Genomic DNA, 27,063 nt, shown 5'->3' with positions numbered 1-27,063 from the left:
GTGCATCTAGATTTTGATTCAGTAAAATTGCTGTCTTTTCTCTATAGAAGAATTCAACCTGAATGTAATGTAATGTTTCCTGCTAGGTTCAGAAGCAACTGTTGACTTCTGGTGAAGATTAACACAAAAATTCCCTTGGCCTTGGAAGAGGCAAATGCCCTTCCAGGAGTAGAGGCACTCAGGTTGAAGGGCCTAGAAATAATCAAAATTCTAGACACAGAGATCCTCCAATAGTGAATCTTGAAAAAACACACTTTGAGCTAGATAAACAGGTTGCCAGGGAAAATGGGAGGGTTTTATGTGAATTTATTTAAGTAGGAGGTCCTACGCATACAGAAAACATGAATATTTGAAATACTCAGTGGTAATTTTGTAATAACTCAAATTATTTTTTCTCGAAAAAACTCTATTTTTTCTGTTCCTGTCACTTCTGTTTCCTGTGAAATTCTGGCATTTCCATTTGTCTCTGCTTTCTAACGCACAAAATGGAAATGGTGCTGGTGGTCTCCTTTGAGCTGTGTGTTCAAACGCAGTGTGTTTATCTTTTAGCATCACTGTCTAATATTCCACTGTTCCTTACTAAGTAGTGCTGTGTCATAGAAAGTTATTAAAATCTGCAGATAAGTAAATTAGTTTGGGCAATTTTCATTAGAAATATGAGTATAGGTTTCCCATGCTGTGATATTCAGAGTGTTCATGTTCACGCATATTTTTATCTGCATTTCTTACTCCCATTCAAAGTTTTAGGAAACCAATGGAGGACTGGAAAAGCCTTCTGCTGGAATGCAGCCACATCTCAAAAGCCATATTAAGCTTCCTTTAGAGAGAGAAAAAAAAAAAAAGCAGGTTAAAAAAAAGTAAGGTTTGAAAAGCTAGAAATAATCTGTTAAAAAATCCAGTCACTGTTTGTGTTTGCATATACTCATATTTTCCTCATCTTGTCTGATTGGATAGGCCTATTGAACTTTAGCTCATACGCCTCGTTTGTCTAGTAAAGATGACTTACTGCTGTGTTTACAATACACTGTTGATTTTATATATAGTTTGTGAAATCTGTTATGTTCACCTCAAAAGAAACATGCAGCATAGACTCTGCATTAAATTCTATTAGAATTCTATAAATAAACATACTGAAAAAGGAAAATATAGTGATACATAGTGCTTAGTAATAAAATAATTTTGAACATGTATTTTTTTGAACTCTCTGAAACCCTACAATACTGTGCACGACTAAGGGTAGAATAGGTTTTACGAACACACTCTAGGCAAAACAAAGTTTAGATTGATTACTTCGGTCCAATGCAGCTTCAGCCCTTGTACTTCTGTATCTGCTATGCCTGGGTTAATTGGATGGTGGCAAGCTGATATTTGTGATCACCTTTCCTGTCAGGCAGCGGTGTCCTTTTTTAATGCCATTTTCCTGTCAAGTGCTCACTTTTCTATGGGTTATGGGTTGAGACAGACAGCTCTGATTGCTGTTACAGTGTGTATGATGCATGCTGCGCCTTCAGCCCACAGACATCATGCAATTATACCAGCTCTCTTGATAAGGAAGCCTACTAGTTAAGGTACGCTGTTTATTTTGTGCTGCCTGTATCAGATCTCTGGTACTGTATTTTGTGTAACTGACACTTGAGTTTCTGTCAGCATAAATCTTTGGTAACGTTACCCAGTGGATTAAAACTCCAGTGGAGACATTTTGAGATCGATGAAGATGCTTTCTTCTGGAAAGCAGGTTGCTTGTTCTTGTGCCCTTCTAAAATCTGACTTGTTATTGCACCCTTTTCCTTACTGAGCGGACGTGGCATTTTTAGCAGTTAGTCACATTTTTGTCTGAGTGAGTTACGTGACAGCACTTACGAACAGAAGTGGAAGGGGCTGCTTTTAATCAGCTGACTTCTGTAATACAGGAGAAGGATACACTTTAGGGATGCTCTAAGTTTAAAATGCAATACACGGTGTGCATTGTGTCAGTCCTTTAGAGAAATAGAAGTTGACATCAACATTCAGAATGGTTCCTGTATTTTTCCTAGTCCAGCATTATATCTAAGAAGTATCATTTCTCAAAAATGTTCAGGATATGTTATTAATATTTTGAAAAGGCTGACTGTTTAGTCCTAATTATAGTTGAGGCTCATACTATCATGTAAGGCAGGTTTACCTGACGCATATTGTAAACTGAGGGAACAAATTAGCCATCTGAATAATGTATTTGCCAGTGAACTGATGGACAGGTATCGCTTTCATAATTCTTTTTGCATCCTGTTTGCCTAAGTAACGCCCTGTTTTCAGCGTGTTGTTAATTTCTGTTTCCTTACTTGCATTATGATGTCCCTACATGAGAAGGATTAGCGGTCTTATGGCTGGAGCTTTGCTAGCTGTGTAGCAACAATTGTTTTCTACAAATTGTGTGGCCTAAACACACCTGAGTGTATTTCTTATTACATTTCACTGCTTCGTAATCGACTGGCAGTGTACTCTTGCTTTGTTAGGTCAGAGGAAGAAACGATTTAACTGGGCATGTAATCCTAGGTGCTGAATAGCACAGAAGCAAGCCTCCCTCTTAAGACTCCAGAACATTTCTGATTGCTCGGCTTTGCTCAGCGGGTGTCAGGTTTAAGTGAGAGCAACCGGATATGCCACGTTGTTCCCCTGATTTTGAGGAAATGGGTCTAGGGCAAGCTTAGTACATGCCTGGTCATGGTAATGATGTTGTGATACTGTAGATCAGGATGCTCTGCTCGGTGTTAATTATTTGTACAACAACAGCATCCTGAGGCCCCCCAGGATACTAGGGCTCCACTGTGGTAGGTACCACACAAATGCACTGCATGGTAAGTCAGAGACTTCATAGTCTAAAAAGACAAAATGGAGTGGCTTGTTTAAGGTATAACTGAGCAGCAGTAAAAGCAGAAAAGAGATCTTTTCTGCCTTTCAGCAATGTGCTCAAACCAGACGAGATTACATCTATGAGTGAGTTAAAATTTCAAAAGGTCTCAAGCTGCATTAATAGTATCACCTTTCAAGAAATAAGGAAACTTCTGGTGCCAAAATAATTTCTAAGTTTAATTCTGTTGATATTGTGTATTAATGTTACCTAAAAACCTGCAATGATGCATAAAGCTTTTATCAATTGCAAGATATCTGGGTTGGTGGGACAGGAAAGGGAATGCAGCTTCTATATCACATATATACTGTTCTTTGGCTGCACTTTGTGAGGGGCAGTTTTGTTTTTTTTGTTTGTTTGTTTTTTCTTCAGGATTTTTTTAAAAACAAACTTTTATTAGAAAAAAGGCAAACAGTGAAGGATGGAATGATGAAGGGAGAGGACATATAGTAAATTGGGAAGAATGATTTGTAAAAAGAGCTGAACTGTCACAGACAACTGGTAACTCAGTATTCCCATGGTGTTGCCAGGGAGTTTAGTCAAAAAAAATTTCGAGAAAAAAATAGAAAAAGCATGGTTCAGTATTGCTTTATTTCTGTGCTATTATTTCTTGTAGGATGGGCCATTCAAAAGTATTATCTAATAGTCTGTGCCCCAAATACACAATCAAAAATATAAAGTTGCTTTCCAAATATCTTGATGAGGTCTTACTGAGGAGTGTGGTTGCATTTTACTTCAGCTAGAGGCCATCTCTGAGTACAAGGGACGCTCCCAGAGAGCACTCCTGTACAAGGCTGTGGGTTCATGATGAATAAGGCTCAACCGGTGAGCCCACAGTGTAAGATTGCAGCCAAAAGATACAATATGGCCTTTGAACGTGTAAACCAAACTGGTTGTGTGATTTCTGTGAACTGAAGTTGAAATTTTCTGTTGGCTACATTTGAAGAAAAGTATTACTAAACTGAAGGAGTTTCAGGGGTCATGGGAAGATTAAAGTAAGGACTGGAAAACATGCTTTCCGATGAGAAAGTCAGAGGACTGAGCAGGTTTCTATTATGCCTTGGAAAGCTGTGGGGAGTGTTTACAGTCACAGAAAGATGAACCTGGAATCTCAAGTCATCTGTTCTAGTGCTTTTCTTGCTCTAAGGCAGGACTATATACACCAGCATGACTCTGGCAGATCCTTATCTAAACCACACTTTCAAAACCTTCAATAAAAAAGATACCCATTAAACTTTGCCAGTGTTAGCATTTCACCACTTTACAAAATGAATAAGAAATGGCAATAACCTTAAAAAAAATTTTGACTTGATCACAGTCCTACAATTAATTTCTGGAAGTATGACATTAGATTTTAATTTTATTTATTATTATTTTTTTTAATACAAGAGATAAAAGTTAAAACAAACGGTAATGATCTGCTTTTGAAGACCTGCTGAGCAGAAGATTATATTCCCACTTTTGCGTTCAATAGCTCTTGATTGACTTTCCTGCCATGAATTTGTCTATTTTTAAATGTCTTAGGCATGCAACATACCCTGTGAGAGTGAGTTGCCCAGTTCAGTTATGTACTGTCTCAAAATGTACTTCCTTTGCTTAAATTTTATTACCAAATGATTTTATTGCGCATTTGTAGTTCTTTGAGTTATTAAAAAGAAAACATCTGGTTTTTATGTTTTTATATATACAGTTTCAAGTTTGGTGTTTTTGAACCTTTTATGTTTCCTCATTTTCTTTGCTGATTGAGCTTGTACAGATCTGCGTACTGTATTCAGAAATTAAACTCAAAGGTACACCATTAATTATAACAGAGATTTTCCTTTAGTCTACTGTTCCTTTTCTTTATAATTCTGGACATACCACTTGCCTTTTTGACTGTGTTCAACACTGGGCCAATCTTATCAAAGAAGCAAATGCAATGACTCTGAGCTGTAATGATTCTTTCCTCAGCTGTAAATGTTCAAATCACAATTGAGGGTTGTTCTAAAATATATTCTGTAGTTCAAAAAAGAATCAATTCAGGCAAAATATATGATCTCATAAAATTTTGGAGCAGACTAGATGATAACAATTGTCCTTTTTAGCCTTATAAATTATGTATTTGTGAGATTTGCTTCTTTTAAAAACCATGGCCATTAAGAGTAATAATTGCTATTTATTTTGTCCTGTATGTATATTGTTCTCTCTGATAAATAGATTTGTAATTGGGATTTGGTGGATCTGGTTTGACATCTTAAAGAAGCAGCAACAAGCAGTACAAAACAAAAGATGACCTAATGCTTCTTAGAATATCACACAAAAGTCACCCCAGATTAGCTGTCCTGTGTACATCTTGTCACCTCAATAACATTTTTCCTTGTTTCAAGATAACAATAAAGTGCTGGAACCTCGATCAAAAACTTCCAAGTTGAGTGAGCCTATCACTTCTTTAACAACATTTGCAACTTTTGATTCTTACGTTTGCCAGATGGCTGTGCTGCTCATTGAGCATGGCTTCCCTGCCATTGCTGTTTATTTAGTTAAAGGAAGACTTCAGCCAGTGAGCTCTCGCTTTACCCAACTGTAGAGTTTTGTATGTATTAAACTAATTTAAGAATTAGTTCCAAGTAGTATTAGAAATGGTATTAAATATAACCAGAGTGAAAAAAAGAAATAAATGTCTGCACTGAATACAGCCTCTAGTGTGTCTCCTTAAATCCAGTGAAAATATTTATCCCAGAAAGGCCTGTCCAGCCGCACGTTTCCTTCTACTTGCAGCTCAGAAGGGCACTCTGAGTGCAATGCTGGTTTTCACCCCCTTCGTAGTCAGTAAAGAACTTTGACACCAAGTGCTTTGACACTGTAGTAACTAGTGAATATCCTTTGAGGAATATACATCTATGCCTTCAGTTCTACTGAATACTTAACTACATTTAATACTATTGTGCAAAGTCCACCAAACCACAGAAAGTGAGTGATCTGACAGCTGGGCTAACATCCAGAATCCATTTTTTTTGCAAAGAAAAAAAAATACAACCCCCTCCCATAAAAAAAGGAAACCAAGCAAAGACAGACTTGAAGAATAAATAGGGGGAAAAAAAAAACTCCAAAGAGGGAGAAATAAACGTTCAGTCTCTTTTGGCTCTCTTTACGATTCTGAGGGCCATACGCAGAAGGAAGCCATTCCAGGAAGAGCAGTGCTTGAGCTTGTAAGAAAAAAAAACAACAATTTTCCTGAACTTAAAGGTAGCAGAGTTAAAAATATATGCATGAGGCGTTTGGGAGGGGGAAGTTTACAAAACCTTCCTACAGGGCAAAAGGCTTGTTGTATTACTGAAGGAACATGTGTCACTTGGAAATGTGGGCAGCACAATCAGGAGTGGTCTTCAGGAAGTAGTAACTAGGAGTATTGTCTGCCAGGTTTGGGCTGAAGTCTAGTTGTGCTGGAACCTGCCAGGGTGGGAGGAAGCAGTCTGCACACTTGTGACTTGTGAAAAATAATAAAGTAAAATGAGTGTGAGAAAACACAGTTACTTGAAATCCTGCTAGAATCGTAGGATATGTTTTAATTTTTTTCTTTTACACTTAGTTTCAGAAAAAGAAGCAAAACAACATAAAGATACTGGGATAAACTCTGCTTCTGCTTGCATCAGTAAGAATTCTGAGTTTCTTCAGCAGAATTGCTATTGATTCATATCGATGCAGCCGAGAGTAGGATTTCTCCTATTGCCTGGGGTTCTCTCTCTTGGTTTTTGGAATGAAATCCTTTCTGTACACAGGGAACAGCTGTATACTTTCAGTCTGGGTGATGTGAATTTTAGATTAAGAAAAAGAAGAATGAAAGATAAAGCCCTTTCGAGAATACACAGTATATGTGGCTATCAGTGTATGTGCCATGTCTACCACAGTCCAACTGCTAATCTGACAAAATTACTGCCACCCCCACTTGATTTTCCACCTAATCTGCTACAGAAATACAGGTGCCTTTAAAATGCAATGGCACACTGGGGGGGTGGGGGGAAGATCTGACAGTTACACAACAACGTACATCAAATGAAGTATTCGCATGCAGACAGGCTCTAGCCCTCCTTGGGTTAGGGAAAACAAAAGAAAAAAAAACTACCTGTGAAAATGTCAGACCTCAAATGTTTTGGAGGTCCCTTCAGAGGAAGGGAATGGGTTTCAGAGGAGCTGAAGGTAGAAGCTGAAAAAAGCTTAGGACCTTGCCCCACTTGGATTGCAGCTGTTTTCAGGGATGAGACGGTTGAGGGGAGGTAGCAGGCTACAGCAAACCAGCTAAAAGGTTAGGATTTCGTTGCCAAAAGGCTGGAATTTCACAATCTCTGTCTCAAACTAGTGCATTGTGAAGCTGTTGGATAGTACTCTCTGGACTAAAAGGATAATATCATGCTCCTTCAGTGCCCTCCAGATTCTTCCATTCAGGTTGCGTTCTGTCCACCAAAGTGAGATGCAGACATTGCCCTTGGTGCTTTAAGAGGCCATTTTCAGCTCCTGCCTAGTTCATATTTCCAACTTGTATTTACTCTTTAAATTATCAAAATGTCATTAGTGTTTAAGTAAAATGTGTCTGGGTTACAGGGCTTGTAAAGCAGGGTAAGATAGGTGACTGTCACCCCTCTTTCACAGATGAAGAAACTCTTTCATGGAAAGGTAAAAGAAAACACTGCCGAAAATAAAATAACACTTAAGGGTGAGATTCCAGATCCCAGGCTGTAGATTAGCCCCTGTGTTATGTAATGATGTTCTTAATGTTTTGGGAGCAGTGTATATAACAACCAACTGCTGCCAGGAGCTTGTGGAAGGGTGGTGTAGAATAGAGACACCAAGGTGAGGCCTTGTATATTCTTTTTAGTACTTTGCTTTCTTTTGTTCATGTAATTTATCTGCAACCATTCAATTATGTAATCATAATTATTTGCCTCAAGTCTTGGCAGAAATATATCTCCGAAAAGGCTATTAAGTGAGGAGAAGGCAACGTGGCTTTTGAGGACAGCAATTTTGGGGGACACATGATCACCTTTTCATGGAAGGTGTTTGTGGCAGCCCAGTGAATGCTGATGCAGAGAGGAAAAAACACACACTGTCTATTAAAATTCTCTGGAGCCCTTCTGGAGCATGTGACTTACATACTCCATGCGGCTATGTATTCATCTTTTCCCTTCCTTTATGGATGGATTTTTTTTTCCTCTAACTACAAAATAAACATAGTGGTTCAAAGGTAAATCTTTCTTTGACATATACTTGCTGGTCTAGTTAATACCCGTGTCTGGTAAGAAAAAAAAAAAAAAGCTACTATCTGTACTGAAAATTGAATGAAAGAGGTCATGTCCGTCATGAAATGTTAAATTTTAATGGTAAAGTTTGTCTTTCAAATTTAGAATGAAGGAAAAAGTCTTCATAAAAGCTGCTTTTAATGAGGTGTTGTAGTGTAGGAAACTGTGGAAATGAAGAGATCTTGAAAATAAATCCTGAATTTGCCCTGTGTCCGTAGTCATTGTTCTTTGCTGTAGGTTTTTCTTTCTGCTTTGCTTTACTTCTTTCTAACAGGAATGAGTACAGTAATTGTTGCTTTTTTTTTCTTGTCTTTTTTTTTTTCTTTCTCCAGAGAGAGTCTGGTGCCCTAGAGATATAAAATACCATGAATAAACTGTATCTTGAAGTCTGTGTGTGCAGTATGGCTTCAATAGCCCTGCTTTCAGATAATTGTGTTACATTGTTTTATCCTGGTAATTGGAAAGGAACCATTTTCATGACAAACTCCTACTCAGTCCGAGTAAGAGTATCAAAATCTGGCTTAATGTCCTGCTCCTGCAAAACTTAGAGAGTCACGGGGAGCTCTGCCCAAGAAGGGACTGAATAAAGCTGGAGGAGGCCTTTGGTTAGGGTCATGATTTGTTTTACACATTTTTTTTGGCGTTTCTCAGTTGCAACCAAGTGTGCTACTTTCAGAAGGGGTATGTTTCCTTGGCTGTGAGAGCGGGTGGCAGTCTGTTTGGGGTAGGGAGGGTACCAGTTTGCTCATTTCCCTCCTTTCTCTAGCAGCTTGAGGGGTCATTTCATAGAACCACAGAATGGATGGGGTTGGAAGGGACCTTAAAGATCACCTTGTTCCAACCCCCCTGCCATGGGAAGGGATGCCACCCACTAGAACTTAAAGCCCCATCCAACCTGGTCTTGAACACCTCCAGGGATGGGGTATCCACAGCTTCTCTGGGCAGCCTGTTCCAGTGCCTCATCACCTTCTGAAGAATTTCCTTCTAACATCTGATCTAGATCTTCCCCCTTTTAGTTTAAAACTGTCCTCCCCTGTGCTGTAACTATCTGCCTAGGTAAGAAATCACTCTCCGTCTTTTTTATAAGGCCCCTCTAGGTACTAGAAGGCCTCCATGAGGTCTCCCTGGAGCCTTCTCTTCTCGAGGCTTAACAACCCCAACTCCCTCCAACTCCCTCAGCCTTTCTTTAATAGGAGAGGTTCTCCGGCCCTCTGGTCATCCTCATGGCCCTTCTTGAGCTGCTCTAACAGGTCTGTGTCCTTCTTGTGCTGGGGGCCCAGACCAGGATGTAGTAATCCAAGTTGGGGCTCAGTTTGCAGTCCTCCACTTGCAGAATCTTCTCTTTTGCAGTTTATCCTCTTATCCATGGGTTATCACTACTTCTTTAAATTAGGTTTGTCCTTCAAGCCTGGGGAAGGGAATGGTGAAAGGCACTATCTCATTTTCGTCAAAGGGGAGATCAGAAATGTTTTCTCCTTCTTCAGGGGAGATTAGTTAAACTTCTCACTGTCTCCTTCCCCATTTACAAATTTTTCTCTCTGCTTCATTCAGCCTGTAGGGCTTGAAAATACATATCTTTCTCTCTGCTGAATACCTCTTAATCCCTTCCTCGGTGGTGGTGGTGGCGGCTATCTGTTCCACTAGACATGGCGTAGCTTTTCATGTTACATGTTTACACTAAGCCTTCACCAGGGTGGACTCTTCTCTAAGCGGTCACTGTGCTAGTTTGGAGAACATGATTGACATTCTGAGGGAGACTGAAAAGCAGTATGAGAGTTTCTCTGGGAGGTTGTTTGTAAGGCAGCACCTTGTGAAAACATATGGAGACAGTAACCAAGTGACCTGCTCAGTAGACATTCTTTGAGTCCTACTGTCTAGGAAGAAGTAATCACTTGTTCTTTGCTAATTACTATGGAGACACTTTATTAACACAAGAGATTCACTCACAGTGATACAAGATCACTTTATAAGTCAAAAAATGGTAAAGCGATGCCAGCAATAGCTTTACCTGGAAAAAACCTCTGCTCAGTGAAAACTCCTGTATTTTGGGGGTAGCATAAGAGAGGAAAGTTTGATTATTTTCAAATGATGTCTGAGTTCATGCATCTGCTGGGAGCATCAGTCCACTTACCCTCTGTTACAGGGGTAAAAAGATTATTGTTATCTTGCAGAGAAGTCAGTCCAAAGCACAGTAGTGTGAATGAACATGAGACTCTTGCTATCCAGTATGTACGTAGTAAAGTCTAAAATTTATCATTATAAGGAGAAAGAATGTAATATTAGGGTGCATACTATTACAGTGCAAATTCCGAGTAATTGAAGCACAGTCTAGTTTTGTAGTGATCTCTTTAGCTACAGGACTGTTTTCCTTTTGAACTGGTAACAGTATTGTAGTTCAAAGAATAGGGGGATAGCATTAGAAAAAAAGAAGTCTGAGTTATACTGCAGGTCTGTTTTGAAGAGGCTATACTTAGATATGAGACAGCTATCCACTCTCTGGTTTTGTTTCTTCCTTGACTTCTCTATTAAAATAGCTAATAAGGCTAATGCCAATTTTATGGTACGGATGGTCAGCACACTGATGCCCCTCCTTGTTGAAGGCCTGAAGGTGTGTTTTGGTTGCTTCCATACGTACACTGGTGGGGATTTCTGACATCCTTTAGATCAATATTTATACTTTTACGTATCTAACCTGAATATACTTTGGGTCCACATTTTACAACCTCAAGTCATTGAATCTGGTTATTGCTTGGAACTAGATGGGGCGAGCTGCAGGAAAACGTGTTATGGCCAGTAAAATTGCATCTGTCTGCTCTTCCCATTCAGTCAATGGCTGGTGGAAAGTTTTGGGAGAACACTGCAGGGGACTGCTTTATTAGTAAGTCATTGCTTGAAGTGTGTGATATAGAAAAGGTAAAGACTGCAGCCACTCCCATCCTTTGAAAGTCTGGAGTGTTTTCCATTTGGCTTAGGAGTAATTAGCTTCCCTCAGGTGGTCAAAGTTGGTTAATACGTTTTTGCTACCTTCTAATTCTTTCCTCCTTGTACCTGTGTTCACCCTGCTGGATCCCATGGTTATTTTTTGGGGGGTGAGGGCTGTTCTGTTCTGTTAATCTGTTTGTGAAACAGTTGAGTTAAAGCCTGTCTGTGGCTGCATTTCAGATGGCAATTGAACAGGAGAATGATTAATCAGTGGAGTTGTTGCTCAAGTAACTATATATCCACATCCCTTTGGTTTTATTGCCTGATTTCTCAGCTGTCCTCTGCGATGTTTTAAGAGAGCAAATGAGTCACTATGTTCAGGTGAAAGCTGTAAAGAACAGTGCAGAAGACGATGTTAGCATTGAAGCAGAGCCAATGAAATGTATCCTGACAAAGCTCAAAATGATGCTTCTGTGTATTCTGTAGTGCCATCTACTGGCACAATTACCCAGTAGAGATTTATAGGCCGGGAACATTCTCCTAATATGCAGCAATTTGCAATTTTTTTCTTTTTTCTTTCATTTCAGGAGCAAGGCAAGATCGGTGTGGTCTTCAATATTGGTACAGTGGACATCTCTATTAAAGAGGAAAGCACACCTGTAAATGATGGCAAATACCACGTGGTGCGCTTTACCAGGAACGGTGGCAATGCCACTCTTCAGGTTGACAGCTGGCCAGTGAATGAACACTACCCGACAGGTACATACTTTTTTGTCTTTCTTTTTGTCTTTTTTGTCTCTCTTTCTGTCTGCCCGTATCTACAAACTAACGTTTAACAACAACCGGATACTATATAAATCTTTGTTGCTTCATCTCGGCAATAAATTGACCAGAGCCTAGTGGTGCATATTCTGTCTTCTGGAAAACACAGTAATGTTTTTTTTTATATATACAAAGAGTAAAGCATGACAACTATGTGGTATGATACACGTAGCTCATGCTATTTTGGAGGTCTCTAAGTGAATTCTGGATCTGCAGAGAGTCAAAAATCTGATTCAACAACAAACTTGGTTTTGCTACTTGTGGTGTTTTCTAACTGTTGAAGCGAGAAAAGTTTTGAATGGACCTTATGAAAAGGAGAGGCATCTCAGTCACAAGATACAGACTGTATAGATATATAGCTGAACTGTAATGTGAGAGATTAAGTTGCAAATATTTGAATGAACCTTACGCTTGCCTCAATTTTTCTTCATCTGTTTTTCACTCTTTAAGGTTTGCAGGTATAGAGATTTATATAAAATCTAGCCAAATCTGTCAACTCTTAGATGGCTTTGGGTCAAAATACAGGGGAGCAATTCAGTTTCTCTGTGGAAGTCATCACACCAAGTACACTAGGAGTAGGGAACAAGTGGCTTTTGAATCACTGTCCCGTATGTTCTCCCACTACTGGTGATAAACAACCTTATGATACCATGTCACCACGTTAAAAGGTCAAACTCACCCCAAGTGGAAAACAGATTGCTGTACGTGATGCTGACAGTACATAAGATAGCTGTGTCTTGGTGATGTGGATGTTTACAAAAGGTAGGAGGAACACAAGGAAACAATTCCAAGGGTAGCCACATACTTCTTATTCACATTTGGTTGTCTAAGATCGAGAGACGATCTTTTTGCTTTCCAGTATTAAGTCTATGCAACTTCTAGTTCTTCCTTTCTAGGTTATGCATAACTGACCTGGGATAGAAGAGGGAAGAATTTACTGATAAACATAAGGCAATTTGTTGGTTGTGTAGGAGTTGCCCATGAGCCACTTAACCTCAAATAATGAGAAATATCCTAACTATTTACCTCAGACACTAATAAATTACTCTAAGGGGATAATTTCATCTCTTCCACTTATTCAGAAAGTGCACAGGGAAGTTTTTAATACAAGTGATCTATTCTATGGTGCTCTCTACTTCATATTCAGTATGATACTTTGTCAGCGTTTTGATGCTGTATATGCAAAAGAGTACGTTTTAATAATTATCGTTGTTTTTGTGAAATAATAGCTTTCCAAGAAAGCAATGACAAGCATGCTGAGTTAAATTCTAGCTCTGCTTTCTATTGGTTAGAGAAGGTAGGGTGGCTAGGAGAGGCCCAAACTGAGCATCTTTCTTCTGCTCCTTTCATCAATTATTTTGTGGTAAAGTGCCTCTGATCCTGTTGGCAGCCAATTATAGACAGTAAAAACCCCATGAATAAATTTTCTTCTCGTATTACTTGCTGTAGTAAGTCCCTGGTGTAAAGAAACAAAATATTCATCTCATTGCTTTAGAGACTTTTTTAAAAGGGAAAATAAATCACACTCAGAGTATACCTCAGTACCCTCTGCTTCTGCCTTGGTTAAGATAGTCCTGTGTTTTCATTAGAAGATGTATGGTTTTATAGTATTAGCATTAATCTTACGTTCTGTGCTAGTATAGAGCATAGGCTGTTGTACCCCAAGGGAAAAGGACACCTTTACATTCCACACCTTTTCCTTTCCATGTGTGTATTTCAGTTCCTGGCTGTTTGTAGGGAATATAGTTTTCAGCCTGTCCCTGTGAAAGTAAGGCTTCGGGATCATACTTTGTGTGTGCATGTGTCTCCCTAATTCTTTCCAGCTGATTTCAAACGGATTTTTTAGCCAAATTTGACAGAGGGGACAAAAGTCTGAAAAAAAATAAATAAATAAATAAATAAATAAATTAAGGTACCTACATGGCTAGTGAAAATAACCAGTGGAGGAGTGCAACATTCCAGCCCTCCCTGGGGAAAGATCTGTGTCTTGGTCTCAATTCATGTTAAATGACAGAATATCCATATAATGAAAAGGCATTATGGATGTCTCAGCTTTGCAAAAAACTTCAGTGAGAGAAGCCAATAGCGACAGGAAACCAAACCTTATTAGTTCAGTTTTCTGGGGAAGTAATGGCTTAAAAGACAACTGAACAGGAGCTTTTGAAATGAATATTTTGTTGTCTTTCACAGACTAAACATACACCTAATATTTTTTGTACAGAGACTGGTATTCTGGTGTTCAGCAGAATTTCAGCTTTGGAGCAAGCTTTGTGGTTGGGTTGACTAATCCAGTATGTTTCAGCTAGAGACTGCTGAAACTGCAATTCATATCAAACTTGTGTAATAATATCTAAGGAATCCTGTATTTTACATGTAGAATTAATTCAGTTTTGGAAGAGACGGCTATATTGTTATATGTAATGTTCAAGAAACAACTTCTGGCACATGCATGTTTGGGCATGCCATGTTGTCTTGTAATATGAACAATTTCACATGTACATAATTTCCTGAACAGAGCTGCAGCCTAATGTTCACAAATTTGACAAAATAGTAAAAGTGCCTTCTTTGTCATCACACTTCCTGCTAACTTTGGGCATCAGGGTGGCATTCTTAGTGGTATTTCTATGCTTACCTCTGAGCTTTATTAGCTGTTGAAGGATAGTACATTAGACTCATAATTACTTGCTCAATGGAAAGTACAAATAAAAGTTTGATGCTCATTATGAGCAGAGAGAGAGAATATTGGCTTTCCTTAAAGCGTGGTCTTCAGTTAAATTGAAATTAAATGAAATTAGTCCAATGCGATTGAAAGACTCCAAAGATGCATTTTTGCAACTTTGTATAAAAGACAAGGAACTGGAAGGAAAACAGAAAAGCAACAAACCTACAATTCAGAAGCTGACATTTTGTTTTTTATAACATCCAATTACATCTCAGCCACCTGCAACATGAGCTTTATGCTTTCTTGTGAGGAAAAGGGCTAGAGATAAATTGTAAATTAGGAGGGAATTAACTTGAAGCTAAATTTGGCTAAGCTTTGGGTCTGAAATAATCCCAGTCATTAAAGATGATCACTCAATGTTCATACCATTCCAAGTCTACCAGAGTCTCTCTTACTGGGCAATAAGACTCTGAGCAGTGACCCAGTGCAGGTATCTGAGATGAAGCTCTTGAGAAATGGGAAACAGCAAGCAGCAGTTGCAGTGGGACTGCTGTCTGCTGCTCAGCTGTTGTGGCTTAGTTCAGGCAAAGCTGTTGAGCCGTTTATGATTTATTTGTGTTAGTTTTGCTCTCTCTTCTTTCCCTCAAGTGTGCAATAAGGAGATGGGCTTTATCCATAGGCTGTATTGATAACCAATTCCTTGATGCTTCATTCATGAAGTTGATCATTACAACGTATTTCTCAGTCAGGGTATGTATACCCTTTTTAACAAATACATATGAATTTCTGTGCCTACAGTGCAGTTTTCAATGACTGTCTCCCTTCTGCTGTCTCACATGCTCTCAACTTCTGGTGTATGTCCCGGATAACAGATTGTACTTGGTGGACGTTTTTCTTTCTTTTATGTTGTTGCTGAGAGCCTTCTCTAAATTAATCTTTTTGGTGATGAAGTCGGAGTCCTTTTGGGATAAAAGTAAGATAGGAAAGCTAGTTAAAGCAGGTGAAGCCTCTGACATGACTTTGTTTCAGATTACAGTGAAACCCATAAAATTTGAGGCACTCGAATTTGGTGAGAAGGATTCAAATCAGGAATCCTGAGGTTTGGCAAAGAGTCAGCAATTACCAGAAGGGTTAAAAACCAGTCTTCTACCTTGACACAGATACTTCAGTGCCCAAGTTTTCATTAGTTCTGAGGTGGGAGTTGTCTTTTTTTCCCTCTCCACTCTGTTTGCAAAGAATTACTTTGTTGCCAAATTTGTAGCATACATTGAAACGAGCCTGATGTTCCCCTTCATCCATCCATGCTACTGTTCCATCCATTCTCTATGACTACATTTTCTGCAGTAGAAAAAGAAACAAAACTAGGTGTAGAGAAGCTTTAAATTGTGAAAGTATGAGTGAAAACAAACAAACAAACAAACAAAAAAAAAACCAGAAAAGTCCCCATTGGAGTAATATTTAAAAGGAGAAGATTAAAGGAAGGGAGGCAAGAGGCAGGAATATGCTGTCATTTAAAGAAATATATGTTTTAGAGAAGGAATGGTAGCCTGAATTTTATTCATACATTAAAAAAAGAAAGAAAGAAAAGAAATAGGACAGCATTAAACAACTGGATCCTTATCTGAATTCATTAGTTCAGTCACCCAATACAGATTTTATATTTTTCCCTCTTATAATTCTCTTGAGTGATCTCTGTTGTCTTCTAGGAGTCTCTGCCCTTTCAAATGACATTAATTTGCAGTTCTATTGGCACTGAATAAAAGAAAAAGATTTTGTCTTCTGTGCCCCTACTTCATTCTCTGTCTCAAGTACACATTTGTGAAGAATCTTAGGAAGCTGGACAGTTAGATCTCAACAACAGAACTTCAGGGACTTTGTGACTGCTCTGGCAAGTTCTGTGGCCTGCTAAGAATATATCTTTAAAACAGAAAGTTGGTTCTGAGGCCCCTGATGTCAGCACTGAGGTTTTTCTTCAGACTAGTTCCAGTCTCAAGGACTGAATGTCCCTGAACAGCTGGAGTGTATCTTCTGTGTTAATTTCATTTGAAAGGAATCCATTTTGCATTCCCTGAGAGCATTTCAGTATGTCAACCAAAGTGTAGCAAGTAGAGAGTGTTAGGAGGCACATCTCAGAGGCATGCTCCTGATGAAAAGGAGCATGCCTCAAGAGCTAGAGCTGGACAAGGGAGCTCATTCTTTCATTACTACATCTCATACTCATGTTGCTTAAACAGTCAAATTTATGATTTCTGCTCCCATCTTCTGTTCAGCTGGGTCATTTCACCAATACTATCCCCCCTGTAACTGGCCCAGGAGAAGAGGTCACATGGTTATGAAAATGAGTGGCCAGGAGATGGTGAAAGATAAAATTACTTCCTTTGTCAGCAAGGCTGCTTTATGCCAGTTTAATGTCTTTACTGAACTACATCCAAAAGTCTTTTTCTCACTTGCCGCTGCCTAAAACAAATTGCTTTCCAGAAGCACACATTAAAATGATAGTGCTCTAGGTTGTCTTACCAACCTAAAATGTGAAAGGCATGAAGTTTTTCTTCCAACAATACTCACTTTCATTTACTCAGTGGAAAGATTGGCAATTGCTTGTTAGTACCAGGGAGGCGATGTGAGGCAGGGAGGAAAATTGGCTGAGTTCGTGCACTATCTTTCAAGAAGTTTTCCAGCACATTGTTCCACTCCAGTGGTATCAGAAGATATTTGGCAAAGGTTACAGTGTTTTGTTTAAATGAAAGGAGAAGCTGCAGAAAAAAAAAATCTAGTGACTACCCATTTTAAAACTATTTTTCACCTTATCGCCTTCATCTTTGAGAAAATTACCTAGAAGGTTAGTTTTGGGACAGCTGAAATGATGTATTATATCTGTGTATTGATTTAATAGATACTATTTCTCATCTGTTTTAACTGTAAAGAAGCAATCATAGTGGTGGAAATAAGTAAAATATTTATGTTGATTATCCCCTTTTGATACAATTTAACAATATGCATGATTCCACCTTATCTTTCTGTTACTAAACATCTTCTGTGAGTAAAGAGATACAGATGGAGATGTGGGGTTTTTTTGGTCCTGCTGACGGAGTGGTCCAAGACCACTGGATACTTCAACGAAGTGCTAAGTATGTCTTAATGGGATGATAACTTTTTTTTCCTTAATACCTACCCCAAATTATTGTAGGGATTTTAAAAATGCAAAAAACATGCAGCAGTACAGTAGACCAAATAGAACTTGAGTTACGTGAGCATCAGGAATTTAACAGGGCTTTTAGGATGGGGGGAAAAGAGAATTGAGCTGTTTCAGGGAGAGGATGCTGAATACTCTAAATGTGAAAAGGGAAGGGCACTTAACAAGCAAGCAGACTGAGGTTGGTTTAAATATTAAGTGTTGTATTGATACCTTGTGTCCGATAATAGGTGCAGTTGGAATTTGCTGTGAAAAATAAAAACTGACTTGATTGTCAGAAATGCTGGTTGTTCACAGCTTTAGCTGTCTTTAAATGGAGTATTGGTACTCAGTATCTCTAAAAACGGTTATTCACATCTCTACAAATCAAATTCCTTGAGCTTTACATGACTGCCAAACTAGAGTTCATAGCCTGCTTTGAAACAGGTCATTTCTTGTCCTACTTGAGCCATTTATCACCTTTCCCTTGATATTTTCAATCTCCTTCCAAAGTGGCGTGATCTTTTTATTCAAAGAAGTCCCTTTTCCACCTCATCCCTCCACTTGAGGGACTTTGAGGAGGGTGTTGTTTCTTTTCTTTTCTTTGTTCTTTCTGGTTTTATTTAGGTTTTATCAGCAACAATTTCTTTCTCTCCCTCTGTGATTTCCCAGCCATGAGATAAATAGCCTTGTATCTTACAAGCTAAATACAATTACTGCTATCAAAAACAGAGTCTTTCTCTCCCTGTAAATGTCTCTTGGAAGCTGATAAGATGTTCAAGGCAAACTGCAGGCTGCTGCCTAATCCTGAGATTAAACATAACCACCCAGAAGACAGCAAGAGATAATTTTGGGGGTTGGGGGAGGGCAGGCAGGGGAGGAAGAGAGGAGGAGAAAGTGAGATCCTCTCTTGAGATATTAAGAGGACATGCACAAGGCTCAAGGTTATTTGTAAAGGAATTACACAAAACACACAAGAGCTTGTTATGATGAGGAATTTCCTCAGATAATGCAGTGATTGTTGTAGTTGTTAAGGACAAAATTTAGCAGGGATTTGTTTGATGTGAAGCATGGAGGGGAGCAGTAGGAAACAGCTTCTAGGCATATCTGCCGATTTTTATATATTAGTCCCCATCTTGTCCTTGAAACATGAGGTCTCACAAGGTTACATGCAGATGCCTCATGCATGCTGGCTTGGATATGTCTCACAGGCTTGATGCTGAATACAGGGACATGGTAAATTTCCCGAGAGTAGAGCAGGGGTCTGAGCTAGCTCTGCTTTTGTTACCGACTGACCATCTGAACTCAGGTAACTTAACCCTCCTGTATGCAAACCAGAGATAACACTAATCTTTTAGGAAATAGAAATGCCTTAATTAATTATGGAGAAGTAGTGTGTTACACCTGTAATAGTCTTTGAATATAGCCAAGGCAGGATTTCTGGAGACAGAGTCTTTATGAGTCAGTCCAGTACCACAGCAAAAAGCAGCTTTGCTTCTGGATATGCAGGTTCCCCTAGTTCTTTCATTAGTGGCATTTTCTTTTTCTCCCTCTGCAAAGAAGCTTTCTTTAAGGTCCTGTGTTTCTGAAAGCTTCTCTGTATTTTCAAAATGTATCAATTGGCCTAATAAGGGATATTACCTCTCCCACCTTTGCTTTATTTAATTTGTAATGCATTAGCCAAGAAGGTGGAGAGGTTTGGATAATCTAATAGTATCATCACTGGAGGATTTAAGAGAAGACTGTATATTCTTTCTTCAGCTAATATGTCCTCTGATATTGGAGATGATATGCAAATACTGTGATTATTAGTTCTCATGAGCTCAATAATGCCGAGTCTGATGCTGATTGGGACATTAACAAGGAAAATGCAAAAGCAGAACTAAGTGGGATGTCTGAGTCACTGCAAAATGTTCTTCCTTTCTAAGTTTTTTATTATCCTTGCAGAGTACCTCTGCACGGCTTGTCTTGTACTACTTGAATGATTTCCAAATATTCGGTTGATGAGCCTTATTAGAGGAAACAGGTAGCTTTCTGTCCTTGCAGAGCGTGGCTCCTCCTCCCCCAAACTCCTGTCTGCTTCAAAGTGATTTTAGCATCTCTTCTTTTTGGCAGCTACTTTCTACCACCCCCAACTCAAGTTTCTGCCTTCTTGTGCCCTTTAGTTCTCCTTTCCCTCCTTTAGACTTGATTGTTATGATCTCTTCTCGCTGATTCCGAAACCAAGGTAATAAGAAACTTGGCTGAATCGAGTTGTTTCCATGAAGAAGCATGTGGATCTTGTACATTACCACTTGCAGTCATTAATAAATCCTATTGTTTGATGTGCAAGCTGAAGGGATGTCTTTGTGGTACTGCCAGATCCCGCTGTGGTTTTAATATTTTCCTATCCAAATGCCCCTGTCAGTGGGTAATGAGTTAAGAACAAGAGCGCTGAATTTCGATTAGCCTTGTGGGTTGAATGTGATCCCCAGAGTTCCTGTCATACACTTGTTTGTGGGTTTTGATTTTTCATATCGTACTCATTTTGTGGGGCTTAAATGAGCTCATAGATGCTTCCTATCAGCATGAATTAGAGACAGCATGTAAAGTACCTTTGACAGATTTACTGCGTTTTATAATGAGGCTAAAACATATAAAAAGACAAGGTTAATAAAACAGCATTGGAGAAGCACATTCTGAAGGGAGTACTGTGACATATGTTGAAAGATCTGCCAAGAGGGATGATTAAAGCATGACAAGTTGATGAAATCAAGAGTTGATTGTAGCTTGTCACTCTAGGGCCATAACATCTATAACATATTTATAAGGTAGAAAAACAGATAAATATGGATACGTGAGACGAACACTCAGTTTTGGGACCCTGTACCCTCTAAGATATAAACTTACACATAGTAAGACACCAACAAAAAAAATGTACTTTGGAATTTGTGCAGAAACACCCATGTACACGTGTTAATGCATGCACATCCGTACAGAGCGATGGGATAGAATCTCACATGATAAAAAAAAAAAAGTTATGTAAATATTGCCACTACACTCACAGTTTCACTTCTGTATACTTTGTCTTTTGCTTTCCCACAAGAATAATGCTGTGGTTCTTTTCAATGTTGTCCTTATGCCCAAATAGTTGCGTGGAGGTGTGGTAGGGCTTGTCTGTCTTCTGAATTTTGTCTTTGAGGACAAAGGAGAGGAACAACAGAGGAAAAAAGAACAAAATGACTATGTTGCAATTTTCAATACACATCTTTCTTGTCAGAGTTTCATTTCTTAAAACTGGTTCAGGCTTTTACAACATGCTGCACTCAGTCATTCTGCATGAGATGCAGCCTTAACTTCACCAAATAGCTCAAGCCCACGTGAGTGGTAGTCTATCAAGCACCAGCATTTCTGTAAGCTTAGCGTTAAGCAAGAGGGAGATACTTAGTTTCTTATACAGGAGTGTGAGCTAACTAGGCAGAACAGATAGTACAGAATTACTTAACAGCAGTAGCACTAAAAGAAGAAAGAGTTTACCTAAGGAAGTGTACGTATAGAATGGTACCTTCATGCAAGTAGCCATGATTGTCTAATTCCTATGTAGGATCCCACAGAGAGTCCTTGAGCTATGGGAAAGAGGGGGGAAGGAATGACAAATACGTTTACATAGCAGTCTTTTAGTACTACTGCATAACAGCCACCTAAACGGTTGTCCTAACATTTAAATATATGCCACAGAGGCAATATTAGATTTCAGTTAGCCAAAATACTTTCTCTTGTTTATAGCCTTGGGTAAAGAAATTGCTGTCAGAAACCACTGACAATTTGAGGAAACTTTTTGTCAGTGCGGTCCAAAAGAACAGGCATATGTATTATATTGCTGCAAGCACTAAAACTGAACATCAGACTAGATGTCCAGAGTGTCCAATCCACAGGTGAATACCAAATACAAAAGAAGAAAATTTGCTAGAATGGTCCAAATGACACTTCTCTCCAATGGTTCTGGATTCAGAATGGTTTCTATTCTGTCCTCTCAGAGCCTGCTTGTCCATCTTACCAGCTTCTTGAGCCAGAGAACAAACAAGTGGCTGATACTTCAGAGAACGATAATAAATCCACCATGGTAACAATAAAAATGTGCCTTGAAAGATGTCCTTCTGAGAAGTTTTATTCTACTCTTGGGCTTAGTTTGTGACCTGAAACACGAGGTCACATAAACAATACGTGTTTATATCTTTTCTACAGTCATTGCATTTGTATTACTTCATAAGAAAGCAAATGCTTTCTTTTTTCCCTCGTTAATTTATCCAGGGAGACACAATGATGTGGAAATATTCCTGCTCTCTCTTCAGCTGGAATTTGATAGAAGTTATTGTGCTACGTTGTAAAAATATTGCTCCAGAATTTAACACAAAACAAAACTTAGGCAGTTAAGGCGCATCTCTAACTTTTCCTCCATCTATGATTTTTTTTCCACTGATGATCTTGATTCTCAAATTGCAGTTCTTTCCTCTAAGCTTAGTCCTACAGACTAGTATTCCCTGTAAGAGAAATTCTACCAACACAGAATGAATACTTCTAAAAGGCCATGTTAACCTTTGACAGTGGCAGTATGGCATGCAGCATAACTAGGGAGGAGATGAGCTTTACACTTCCCCAGTTGTAGACATGCTATATGTCAGAATAATGACTTAAAGTATGCCAAGATATAGTATCCATAGAGCACTGATGCATCTTTCTACATAGATGTTCTTACCCTTCGCACATCTAATATAAACCCCCTGAGCTGAGGGATTTCCCTAAATACTGGGATAAAATTCCTACAGTCACTGCAGGCCTTTGAGTCCCTGACCCTGAGATACTGTGGTGAAAAACAGGTGTATTGCATTCCCAGAGGGATCCAGGCCATGTTATTTTCCCTTGCCTCTCTTTGACGTCCAGCACGCTTCTTGGTAAAGTCATCACCATGCTATTTTCTAGGAACAGTCATTACACTTGAAGAGATGTAGCTATGTCCTGATAGCTTGGTCTTGCTAACAATTCCAGGCTAAAGTACGTGGCTGCTCACATAAGCATGATAATCCTGACTGAATATTCAAATGCTGTGAACTGTGTCTTTCTGAGCCTTAATGATTCTACCTGTTTGTGCCCACTGGTCCATGACTGTATGAATGTCCAGGCACCAAGCATAAGCACTATCATCAAAAATTTCTGATAGATTTCTTGTTTGCTAAAGGAAGATGAATTATAATGGGTTCAGTTATCTGCAGAAACATATAATGTACCTGTATAATGTGGTGCAGAGAAAGACGGAGAAATATTTCTCAGATATAGAATCAGGCTAAATGAGATTGCTGGAAAGTAGAAATTCCGCTAGACAGCACAGTGCAGTGAACTCACAGACATTAATATAGTTACATTTCTCTCCTGGGTTAGTACTGTTTCAGCTTTTGTGGTCAAATGGAGCTGCTATAATATTGTCTGTTTTCTCTCCCTCCCCTTCTGTCCCTGTCTCTCTCTCTTTAATATACAACACCCCACCCCACCCACCCCGCCCCCGCCATACACACACACACTCACAGAGAGAGAGCAAACAAACATCTTGCCTGAGGGATCAGAGGCTTGAACAACAACTTTGTGCTTTTCTGATCTTATTGCCTCCAGAAAGAACAGTGCCAGCTGTAATCCCAGGTTGACACAGCTGACATGCAGTGACAGAAGGGGCTCACGCATCCACGTCAGCCTTCTCCCTGCTCACTAAAAGGCACTGGAGAGCGGAAAGTCATTGAAATCCAATGGTGTGACTGAGGACCAAAGCAGAGCAACTGTGTGAAAGGGTGGTCAGAAATGAAAGGGACCAGACAGAACTGGAAGCCAGAAGTTCCTGAACTCCAGTCTTATCTGTATAGGTGCCGTTCTTTGTGATCGTGGGCAACGATCTTACTAGAATCATCAGTTTTCTGATCAGTAATGTGGGGTTAAAGCCTCAATTTACCTTATATTCAAAATAAAATATTATACAATGCACTGAGTATTAAAACCTTTCTGGATCAGCCAACCTACGTCTTCACTATTAGTCACTAAGTACCTGGAGCACTATGGAGATTGAAACTTGCACAAATTCATAGTGAGATTCACTCTGCATAACAGTCTGACATGTGCGGACTGAGTAGTATTTTGCCCCTTCACTACTACCTTTTCCATAGCAGTTTGCACAGCTCAGGTCACTTCCAAGAAAGCAATTGATTTAAAAGGTTAGACTGGAAAAAGCATACCTACAAAAACTACTAGTACCTTTTCCCACAGGTCCACCTTACTTCTAACGCTCTGTTATTCAGTAATGATTTTTTCACAGGATGTTTCCTGTGCCTCTGTTTCTTGGCTTGGCTTTATGAACTGTGCCTGTCTTTGAGAAGGCTTACTTGGGTCACTACAGAGACCTGGAATTCTTTGCTATTTCTAGGGCAATGCAAACAGAAGAAATTATTTCAAGAGGAGGCAAAGTTTGCAGATTTGTAGCAAACAGAGATGGGAAAGACATGGTTGGTCCCGTTTATTCTGTTCCATAATCAACTGATATCCCCCACCATATTCTATGAGGCGTTATCAAGTATAATTTTAAATAATGCAAGAATTTCCCTGAGGAGACTAGCACTGTCTAATCTGCAGTCTTGATAGGAAGTACTTCTTAATAAACTTCTTTCATCAGTTTCTTACTTGCTTTTAGTTATTAGAAGAGGAGGCTCAGGGGCAACCTTATCGCACTCTACAGGTACCTTAAAGGAGGCTGTAGCGAGGTGGGGGTTGGTCTGTTCTCCCATGTGCCTGGTGACAGGACGAGGGGGAATGGGCTAAAGTTGCGCCAGGGGAGGTTTGGGTTGGATATTAGGAAGAACTTCTTTACTGAAAGGGTTGTTAGGCATTGGAAGGGGCTGCCCAGGGAAGTGGTTGGGTCACCATCCCTGGAGGTCTTTAAAAAGCATTTAGATTTAGAGCTTAGTGATATGGTTTAGTGGAGGACTTGTTAGTGTTAGGTCAGAGGTTGGACTCAGTGATCTTGGAGGTCTCTTCCAACCTAGATGATTCTGTGATTTCCTGGCACTTACACTAGGGAACTTGCCTCTCTTCCATAGGATTTTTACATTTCTGTTACTTCTCACTGGTCAGCTTTCCAGTCCCCACTGCATATTTGACTAAATGCTTTTCGTAGTCAACATTCTCATTAACATCACTGACCGAGCAGCCTCTCCAAGCTGTAGCCCTGGGAAGGTACTGAACATGCTTTCTCCATTTGTTGTATATTCAGCTCCCCATATCATCTCCCTGATAATAGGTACACAGGGAAATGAGAAACAAACAGCTGAAAGCTTCTGGTGGAGGCAACCCAGCTGCCAGCACCAGGGCAGAGACTGGGAAGTCCTGCTGGAGCTGAGCCAGTTCCTGCATAGCTACTGGAGGGCCTTTCAGCACCTTCCAACAGTGAGCCTTGTTTTTGGTGTAACGGTCAGTAAACATCAAGAGCAGGGAGCACAGCACACAGAGCCCAAGGAGGTTCAACTTTGACTGGACTTTCTAGCCCTGTCTCCCTGTTGGCTGTGTCAAACCTAAGCTAGTGGTCTACCTGTATGCTCTTGTTTTCAGGAGTATGAGAGTGAGACATTTATGAAGCAGGTGTAGTAAGGCCACAGGCTTTCTTACCTCAGATTCTGTACCACAAAAAGGCTATTGTTCTGTTTTCAATCTTGTATTGACCCTGAAAGCAATACAGATGCATTCACGTAACTCCATGTTTAAGCCAATGCCTGTAAACTACAGTTTTCCCTACCCTGACTTGCATATCTACAACTTAGCTAAGCAATCCCCAGATCTCTGTTTCATATCTCTTCCCACAAAATGAAATTTGCTCTGGTTTAAATTGGAAAGATCAATATGTAGTTTAGTTTTGGTTGTTCTTTAGTAGTCACTTTAGCCTTGGCTGCCTGACATGGGGCTTAATTTGGACCTGGACAGTGAAAAAACAATTTACACATTACTTACAGAATGTCCCAAGGATATGGTAATACAGACACTCATTTTTTTTTCATATTTGTAAAAAAAAAAAAAAAAAAAAAAAAGGTTGAACTGGTAGCTTCCTTCTCTATACTGTACCCTAATTCACTTTTTTAATATAAATCAAGAGAACTAAAGGAGACTGTTGATATCTCATGACTATGACCTCAGCTTCTTTAGGACAGAGATGATTCTGTATAATCTGTCTTATAAAATAAAGTCTGGACCACATTTTTCGAAAACTAACTTTTCTTTTGCACCCTTGAAAAAGTTTGATTAACTTCCACCTTTGCTAGTCTGAGTTTTCTTTTAGTTTTGCTTTTATTGTGGTTCTGGGTTAGATTATCAGGGGCAAGGCGCTCATTTTCTCAGCCATACAAGACAGGACTGAAATATTAATCTTAAAATGTTACTAATATTTAGTTAACTGACATTAACTAGTTAGTAACATTAGGGAGCTTAAAATGTTACTGACATTTAAACCCTAATCTCCTAGTTTGCCTCCAAATTTCCCAGTGATTTTGGCCTACATGCTGCCTTGCTTTGAATTTGGCGCCTACATTTTTTGCATTAAAATCCAGAATTATTTAGTTTAAAATTGTTTAAAAAACAATTTGTAGCTAGCATACTGAATCTGAGTACCTGAAGTAGAGAGATGGTAGATATGAAAAAGTAAACATCAGGAGAGATCAAAATAGAGTAGAGAGTGGCCACAGCAAAAAACCTCTGAGTGATGCAGTAGAAACTTAGAAAACACTTCAGATGCCCCATCAGGGGAGTAAATTTTGCTTTTGTAGTCTTCCTAGATAATTCTCTTTCCTATTTTTAGTACTTATGCTACAGAGACCTCGTTGTCTTTTGTCATGAGGGCAGTGAGCTGAGGAGAGCTGCAGTGTGAAGGTCATCTTTTAACTCCATTCCACAGTGAGATGAACGAAAGGAAAGGTGTGACTCCCCGCAAACAAAGTGATCAGAAGGAATTAAAGATAAAAGTCAAGGGCATCCGGGACTAAAGGGAAAACAAGGACAAGAAATAAAATGAGAATTCAATACAAAAGATGCACCTTAATCTAACAGTGTGGACAGAAGGGAAAACACAATATCCAAGAGCTGAAGCAAAAATAAACAATGTCAAGACTTGGCTTACTTAAGTACCTTGGCTCACAAAATAAAATCACAAATTTCAATTAATCTTCCATAATATCTTCTTACATAAGGCAAAAATGAACCTTCGCAAGAATTTGTAGAGGGACAATTTGTGGTAGTTGCAAAGACAGATTCCAGATCACCTACCTTA

General features: G+C 39.2%; 1 protein-coding gene across 1 annotated transcript in view; it reads left to right on the top strand.

Moving 5' to 3' along the window:
- NRXN3 (neurexin 3) overlaps positions 1 to 27,063 on the top strand; it is a 1,009,770-nt gene that overhangs the window by 862,918 nt on the left and 119,789 nt on the right. The window contains 1 exon segment of the mRNA XM_040559130.1: positions 11,670 to 11,841. Coding sequence (XP_040415064.1) covers positions 11,670 to 11,841 — 172 coding nt within the window.

Source organism: Cygnus olor, chromosome 5, assembly GCF_009769625.2.
Source record: "Cygnus olor isolate bCygOlo1 chromosome 5, bCygOlo1.pri.v2, whole genome shotgun sequence".
NCBI lineage: Eukaryota > Metazoa > Chordata > Aves > Anseriformes > Anatidae > Cygnus > Cygnus olor.
Note: the sequence above shows the minus strand (reverse complement) of the source record. Positions and strands in the feature narration are given on the sequence as shown.